Source organism: Ursus maritimus (assembly GCF_017311325.1).
Source record: "Ursus maritimus isolate PB19 chromosome X unlocalized genomic scaffold, ASM1731132v1 scaffold_X1, whole genome shotgun sequence".
In the NCBI taxonomy this organism is placed as follows: Eukaryota; Metazoa; Chordata; class Mammalia; order Carnivora; family Ursidae; genus Ursus; species Ursus maritimus.
The window spans coordinates 98,493,490-98,502,432 of record NW_024423319.1 but is presented as its reverse complement, the minus strand read 5'-3'; the positions used below and the strand labels follow the sequence as shown (position 1 = coordinate 98,502,432).

The 8,943-nt window shown below is 44.7% G+C and overlaps 1 protein-coding gene across 6 annotated transcripts in view; it reads right to left on the bottom strand.

The window, feature by feature from the left end:
- DMD (dystrophin) overlaps positions 1–8,943 on the bottom strand; it is a 1,667,815-nt gene that overhangs the window by 68,031 nt on the left and 1,590,841 nt on the right. For all 6 annotated transcript variants that reach the window (XM_040633145.1, XM_040633125.1, XM_040633155.1 and 3 more), the window contains one exon: positions 34–200. In XM_040633145.1, the coding sequence (XP_040489079.1) occupies positions 34–200 (167 nt within the window). The remainder of the gene's footprint in view (positions 1–33; positions 201–8,943) is intronic.

Below are 8,943 nucleotides of genomic sequence, written 5' to 3'. Positions count from 1 at the left end.
AAAAAAAAATGCCATTTGGGGGGTTCCAGATACCTGAAGCCGATGATGGGACACTCCTTGCAAATGTTGCACTTGGCCTGGTGCTTGGCAGTCTCTGCGGCAGCCACCCGGTGCAGGACAGGCAGCCACACCATGGACTGGGGCTCCAGTCGCATCCAGTCTAGGAAGAGGGCCGCTTCGATCTCAGGCTTATTATTAGCCTGTGTGGACAAGAAGAAGAGCGAAGGGGGGGGGGGCATGGGGCAAGAAGAGAAAGAAGGGGAGAAAGGAAAGGAGGCACAAGTCAGTACAGACCAGACACTAAGAAATTCAGAATGGTAGTGGTGCAATGAGGCCCACTTTTTACAGCCTGTTTCTGCCAATGTCCCCCGTGTGGCCACACGAGCCACCCGCCCCCTCAGGCTTGGGTAAGCTGCCGTCACTCTGTTCAGCTGCTTGATGACAAGAAAGCGAAGCAAAATCAACACATGGAGAAAGGCGAGCAAAATACACACCTGCGCCTCGACACTCCCTTTAGCTGCAGTCTTGGAAGAGACGCGTGAGAGTTAGCCAGAAGTAAAACGCCGAGGGCTTATCGAGAACATTTCAAAGGCCGTTAAGGAAAAACCAACTCAGGAATTATTGATTCCTTGTTTTTCCCTGGAGAATCTATTTCTGTGTTTCACAGAATCATAATGAAGAGGCTTTAAAATATACTGGGTCCCAGAGCTTCATTTTACAGACAAGAAAACTGAGACACAGATGAGGGAAGTAGCTTTTCCAAAGGCCATACAAGGGACTAGAAGCCGAGAGGCTCCTAGAACCCAAACCTCCTGGTCTAGCGCTGTTTTCGTGGTGGCCTCTTGCTGCTCGTCTGTCTCTCCCCTTCAAAGTCTAAATTTCATCAACACCATTCCTCCCCAACAGTACCACGGATTTTAGAAAACTCAAACTATATTTACCCATCACCTAATAGATTACTACAGTCATGCGTTTTAATTACATCTTCGTCAACCCTACAAGATGGCATTTTAATTTTTGTTAGATTGACCGATATACTGGCCACTTTTTTTTTCATTGCTTCTTTCATCTCACATTTTCCATCTGGGATCCCTTCTGCCTAAGTATATCCTTTAGAAAGTTCTTGTAAGTGTCTTGTTGGAGGAGAATTTCTCAGGTTTTGTTTGGTCTGAAAAATCTCTCTCTTTTTAAAATCCATATACTTGACAGCTATCTTCATTGGGTATAGATTTTTAGACTGAAAGGGCTTCTTCTTTTTTTTTTTTTGGTTTCGTCTGTTTTTATTTTGTTTTAGTGCACTGAATTATTATTCCACTTTTATTTTACTTCCTCTGTTGCTACTGTTAAGAATTGTCAGCAATAAAGCAGACTATTGCTCCTTTGAAGGTAATCTGTCCTTTTCCTATCTTGTGTTGTTTCTTTTTTTTAAAGATTTTATTTATTTATTCGACAGAGATAGAGACAGCCAGCGAGAGAGGGAACACAAGCAGGGGGAGTGGGAGAGGAAGAAGCAGGCTCATAGCGGAGGAGCCTGATGCGGGGCTCGATCCCAGAACGCCGGGATCACACCCCGAGCCGAAGGCAGCCGCTTAACGACTGAGCCACCCAGGCGCCCCTTGTGTTGTGTTTCTAGGGTTTATTTATACTTTTTAGTATTCACTGGGCTTCTTGAATCTTTAGCGTCTCCGGGCAGCTCTGGAATCTTCTCAGTCACGATCTCAACAATTAATGCCTCTTCTCCATTTCCTCTCTCTTCCGCTTACAGAACTCTGCTAGATAACTGTTAGACTCTCTCAACCTGGCCCCGTGCTGCTCCGCACAGGCCCTCTTTGTGCTTCATCTCTAACAATCCCTTCGACCTACTTCTTTGGTAGCATCCAGTCTGCTGTTAAGCCCATACGGTAAGCTTTAAATTTTGGTTATTGTACTTTTTAACATCTACAAGTTCTATGTGGTCATTTTAAAGGTCAGTTCTACAAAGTGTACGGCTCCCTGCAGAGATTTTTTTCAACATTATCTGTTATTTTTTTAGGCAGAATAAACATGGTTTTCAAAAACCCATCTGTCTAATGATTCCAAATATGAAATTACTTGAGGGCTGCTTTCTTTAGTCTGCTGTTTCTGCTGTTTCTCACTCACCTTGGGTTCTTGGGTGCTTAATTTTTTTTTATTATGTACTACATTGACCTTAAAAAAATTTTCTGAGATACTGTGAGCTCTAGAATGCAAGTGCTTTCTCTACCGAGAGGATGTTCATTTGCTTTTGCCAAGAACCAGAGGACACTGCCAATTCCAAGACCAATTGAAACTGAACATAGGGAGGGGTTATTTAGTATCAAACAAGTAATGAGTATCTGCACTGCAAACCCATGTTGCTTCTCTTGGAATGTGATTTTGCTAATGATCAATCTATTCATACACTGCAGACGGAAAGGCAACAGGGTTTGGACAGACAGGTCATTTGGCTTGCAAAGCTCACCACTTCAGCACTAGTTCAGCCGTAACCCCTGATTATAAATTTAACAACATTATAATGAGCTAGTTGACCTTGAATTTCCTAGCTGCAAAACGCCATCAATTCGAGGTAGTGATCAAAAGCTTTTACGGAGCACTTTCTCTGTGTAGAGTGCCATCAGAGAGGTATTCTGTGGAAAACTGGGGAAAAACATCATGGAACCTAAAGATGAAAAGGCCCATGCAAGTGAACTCATCCTTTTGCAATCGCACCACAGACCTGTTAGACCCTCCACAACCACTGAGTCCAAGCTCTTAGGCAACGCCAGTGTGTTCTTAAAGCCACTATATAAACGTCAGCCGTAGGAGGGAGCCAACATCCTTAATGGATGATCGTGAACACCTGAGTACAGGTAACCCTCCCCCCCCCTTTTCAAAAGGGCTTCATCACACACAGCTGAAATCCACAGAGCAGGGCGGAGGCTGCAGAATCCAACCACAAAGAGTTCAAGGCCCAGGTCTGCCATTTACTGGCTGTGTGACCTTGGTGAATTAAATTTACCTTTCTGTGTCTTACTCTTCCCCTACTGTGAGATGGAACTATGAATAGCACCTGCCTCATAGGGTTGTTTTAAGATTTAAGCGAATTAAATGAAAGGCCCATGGCATAGTGTCTGGCAGACAGCAAGAGCCACGCCCACGGGGGCCACTGTTACCCTCACTGCTATTGTCTGTCCAACAAGAAATCCACAAGGTCTCAGGCTTTACGGAGCCCTTTCAATATTTTACCCGAGCTGTCATGTCTGTCCAGGCCTCTTCATCGCTTTTCCTTTTATTTTTTTCAAGACTGTATTTATTTATTTATTTGAGATGGGAAGGGGAGGAGAGGGAAAGGGAGAGGGAGGGATAGAGGGAGAGAGGGGGAGGGAGAGAGGGAGAGAACCTCAAGCAGACCCCACACTGAGCATGGAGCCTGGCATGGGGCTCGATCGCACGACCCTGAGATCATGACCTGAGCCGAAACCAAGAGTTAGACGCTCAACCGATGGAGCCACCGAGGCACCGCCCCCACCCCCCCACCAGGCCATTCCTTTTATTTATTCCTCATAGAACATGCCTTGGTTTGCCACTGCCCTTTAGAAGACTACTCTCCAAATATGATCTGCTGGGAAGGGTACCTCTACTGGTCTGGACACTAGGCCTGGATGACTTTCTTTCGTTCTTTATCATAAGCTCACACAGGGTTTCCACTCAAGTAAAATCTCCGGGTCAGTGTTTCCCAGGGCGTCCAGCACATCAGTCATCCAACAAAATGCTTCTTGAAAAGAAGGTCACATTCATTACGGAAACACTGCACATTGTATCTGCCTCTTAAAATGCTTAATGCAGGTTAACATAGTAAAAGCTGAGAAGGTTGTTGGTAAAGAAACACGTTAAACTTTGTTTGACCTCGGAATTTCCCACACTAATTATTCAGTGATCCCAAGACCTTTATCTTTTGTTTTTGTTTTTTTTAAACTTTTCAGGCTGCTGAACACCACAAAGTACTAACGCTGGGGTGGGCATAATGGGAAATGCTGCTCTTGGCCGTTTCCAGTGATTCCTCTACTCTCTGCTTATTCATTGGGATTGGTTTCTTTCACCTTCATCAAGGACTTCCTGTTAGTCTGAGCCCATTGCACAATCACAGCAAAATCCTGCAGAATCCTGACTCTCACAGCCAACAGACGAGCCATTCTTCCCCACTCTGTGTAATTTTTACATTTTTAAAACTTATTTATTTTTAAACAATTTTTACATCTGAAAACACGCATTCTGTCTTCATCAAAAAGTCCCTGGTAAAAATATCCAGCAGGCCGAGGTCAAAGAGAAGCCACAGTACAACAGCTCGGCTCAACAGAAGCCCAGGCTTCAGCCTTCTCTGGGCAGACCAGGCCTCCTTACGGTTCTATCACCATGTAGGCTACTGCACACGTTTCTCCATCTTGTACACAAAGACACAACGACAGACTGTACCAAAGGAACTGCAAGTTTCAGCTACAATGCATCCTCTGACAACCTCCTGCTCCATTGGTCCAGAAACTTTATCAAAATAACCTTCTAGTGAGGAGACAAACCAGCACACAAAGACAGTAAATTGAAAAACATCACTACTTCATTCCTATTTTAAGCATGGATTTACTGTCGCTTCATCTGAACCTATATATATTTTCTGACTGAGGTTGAAATGAGAGTTCAATGATGAATTAATAGATATGCTATAGAGTAAAAATTCAGGCCTAATACAGGAAGTGTGGTAAGAATAGAAAGCTTCTATTCATTCCAGAAGATGGAAAGTAAAAATTCGACCATGAGTCAGCAACAAATGTAGGTGGAAAACCATAAAAAAGAAAAAAGGCCACGCCACGACTATGACGTATAACTGAAGGCAAGCGGGTAGAGCGTGAGGAAATGGTCTCGTGACCCTCAGCACTGTTCAAACCCGCCTCGCAAAACGCGGTCGAGTTCTGGGGACTACAGCTGACCCAGAATTTAGAGAAGGCTTGGCAGAAAGGCACAAGGATAATTAAAGGGTTTGAAAGACCTATGAGAACAGTTTAAGGGAATTGGGATTATTTAGCCATGAACAAAAAAAGAGAATGAGCAAGAAAGAGTGGCTGAAGGGGCAATTTAATAACAGTTTTCAATTATGTGAATGGTTCTTGCATTGGGGCCTGTGACCAGCTGTTCGATCCCTCCACTGAGGACAGAACAAGAAGGAACAGGCTTAAGCAGCATGAAGAATTTAGGCTGTAACTCACACAGAATTTCCTGATGCAGAAAGTTGTTAAAGCATTAGGGTGAATTACCCAGGGAAGCTAGAGAATGTTCTCCTCTTTCAAAATACTATAGATTCTCTTGTGTTTAAAGGCTGGAAATTCTCAAGGTTCTTCCTCACTCCTCGGATGTAAAATCCATCATTTTGGCTCTTTTAAAACTGCTCACCGATGCCAACCGACAGCACTGAAGACAAGATATGGGGATTCACATGCTCTTTCTGTGTCGATCTTTCATTTTTACTACAAACCATTCTGTATCCTAGTGGTATATTCCCTCTCCTTTTGTCTGGCAATAAAGAAGGAAAGAATTAAAAACCAGGCAAGCTTCTATAAAGAGCTAACAGAAATAAAACTGAAACCCTACTAAAATGACATTTTGGCCACTCTAGAAAAAATAAATAAGGACAGACTGGCACAGGAGGAAGCTGTTGAGGATAAAAGACAGGGACGATGGCACTGAACGGACATCATCCTTTTAGGTGCCATTATTTGCTGACCGACAGAGAGGCCTCAGACGGTTTCTCTTGGTATCAAGGATGACCGTGCCCTCTCCCCTAAATGCCACTTTCAAACCATCTAAGCAAAAACTCTTCAAACAGGCAACTGGCTCTGGGTTTGGTCTTGTTTTCGTTTCCGGTTTTTGCCAAGACTCTTTTTGCCTTGTCCATGGCAGGAGCAGACAAAGAGCAAAGATATCCCAGCTCCTTGCACTGCAAGAGCTGCAGTTCAGAAGGATCTTGGGGTTCCACTCCGTGTCTGTTGGACCTCACGCGTCAGCAACTGTCCATAGCTGGGAGGCTAGGGGAGGAGTCCATCATCAGGACCGCTGCTCCATCACAGCAGATGATACAAACGCCATCTTAACAAGGTCCGCTAACAGTTACAGAAATCCCAGTATCTGGACTTTCTAGCCAGAAGATGTCATTATCAAAATAATCATTTCAAAAGGCATGACATGCCAAGTTTGGAGCTGGGGGATTTGCCCGGGGTTCAGAATTACTTTTGGGGTCGGAGTTAAGATGGCAGAGGAGTAGGGGACCCTTTTTTAAGCCGGTCCCCTGAGTGGAGCTGGATAGGTACCAGACCAGCCTAAACAACCACGGAATCAGCCTGAGACGCAGGAAGATACATCTGGATCTCTACAAATGAACATCTCCAGCACTGAGTATTGAGGTACGAATTGGGGAGCCGTGAAACCGCGCACAGATATTGGAAGATAAATGGAAGGGGGAGGGAGCCGCCGCGTTCGGGCGCCGGGAAGTGGTAGCCACCTGCTCAGGGGAGCAGGCGGACGCAGATGGCACCCACAAGAAAACAGACTGGGACTGTGAGCCAGGGAACGCGAGCCACCAGACTTCTCACGGAACTCCGGAACTCCTGTGTGCTCACTGGAACCAGACTGAGACCGGGAGCGGCGTGGCTGGCAGCCACTGGTGTGATTAGAAACATTAGTGACGAGGCGCCGGCCCTGGAAGAATGAGGCACAACGGGTGTGGGCGCACATCCCGGGCTGCAGGTGGGCAGCACACCAACAGAAACAGGAGTTAAAGTGGCCAGATCATCAGTGGAGAGCAGCCCGCATCCTGCTGCTGTGACAGAGGCTGAGATCTCGGCCACTGCTGCTCTGACTCTCAGAAGAGGCAGCAGAACCGCCAGGAAAGCCGCAGAGAACAAAAGCCTGGAAAATACCGGCTCAGGAGGCCCATCCCCATCCTCCCTGCAGGGGACACGGAGACTCTACCCAAACAGGGCTTTCTGAGAATGCGGCGGCAGGCCCCTCCCCCAGAACACAGAAGGCAGGCTGAAAATCAAAAGCCACAACCCTAAGAGTCCTTATAAAACAAGTACACACTGCCATCCGGTCAATAATTTGGGCTCTGGACACTGCCTGCAACCTCCCTCATCAGAAACGAGAAGGAGAAACCCCCAGCAAAGGAAAGACAATGAGTCTGTATGCCTCTGCACAGAACTAATGGATATGGATATAACCAAATTATCAGAAATGAATTCAGGCAACAAATGGTCAATGATGTAGACTTGAAAAAGTATTAACGAAAATGTTAATGGGAATATAGAATCTCTAAGTGGTGGAAATGAGAGTGAATTTAGCTAGAAATTAAAAATTCTATGAGCCAAATGCATCAAAACAGAGGCTCTGACGGCCAGGGTGAATGAGGAGAACGTATCAGCGATGGAGGATGGTTTAGGTGAAGAAAAAGCAAATAGCACACTGGACTCAAAAAAAACCATCTTCGGGAATGTAAGGCTCGAGGAATTACTGATCAATGAAACGTCAATGTCAGAATTCATTGGCATCCCGAGGGGGTGAGAAACAGAGGTCTAGAAAGATATTTGAACAAATTGTAGCTGAAAACTTCCCTAATCAGCAAGGGAAACAAACATTTGTCTGGTGCAAGTAGAGAGGACCCTCCCAAGCAACCACGACAAACCTAACACCACGTCACGTCATAGTGCATTGGCAAATATTAGACCCAAGGATACAGTATTGAAAGAGGCCAGGCGCAAAATTTCTCACTACCAGGCAATGTATCAGAATTACGTCAGACTGTCTGCCACAGACCTGGAATGAGAGAAGGGTGGGGGATTTAAAAGCTCTTTCAGAGAAAAACATGCAAGCCATGATCTCTTGTATCCAGCAAGGTCATGTCATTCAGAATGGAATGGAGAAATAAAAGACTTTCCAATTGCTCAGTCATTGACCAATTTTGTGTAACCACAAAACCAGCCCTACCAGGATATTAAGGGGTCCTACAAAGGTAAAAGGCCCACAGAGTGATACAGAACAGAAAGTCACATTCTATAGAAACAAAGACTTTACTGCGCAACATGGCATCATTAAACACATATCTCTCAATAATCACTCTCTCAGTGAATGGCCTAAATGCTCCCATAAAATGCCACAGGGTTGCAGATTGGATAAAAAGACATGACCCATTCATTTGCTGTCTACAAGAGACTCATTTTGAACTAAAGATACATTCAGACTGAAAGTAAGGGATGGAATACCATCTTTCACGCCAGTGTACCTCAAAAGAAAGCTGGGGTAGCAATCCTCATATCAGACAGATTGGATTTTAAACTAAAGACTATAGTTAGAGACACAGAAGGGCACTATATGATTCTTAAAGGATGTATCCAACAAGTGGATATGACAATTATAAATATATATGCCCCCAACAGGGGAGCAGCAAGATACACAAGCCAATTTTTTTTTTTTTTTTAAGATTTTATTTATTTATTCGACAGAGATAGAGACAGCCAGCGAGAGAGGGAACACAGCTGTGGGGAGTGGGAGAGGAAGAAGCAGCCATAGGCAGAAGACCTGATGTGAGCTCATCCCCAGATCACAGGATCACACAAGCCAATTCTAACCACAATAAAGAGACATATAGATAAAAATACGTTAATAGTAGGGGGGACCCTCCAACACTCCACTATCAGCAATAGACAGACACCGGAGCAGAAAACCAACATAGAAAACAAGAGCTTTGAATGCCAACTAAACAAGAGTTGGACCTCATAGATATATATAGAACACTACACCCCAGAACCAAAGAATACTCATTCTATTCTCATGCTCGTGGAACATTCTCAAGAATAGACCATGTTCTGGGACACAAAACAGGTCTCAACCGATACCAAATGATTG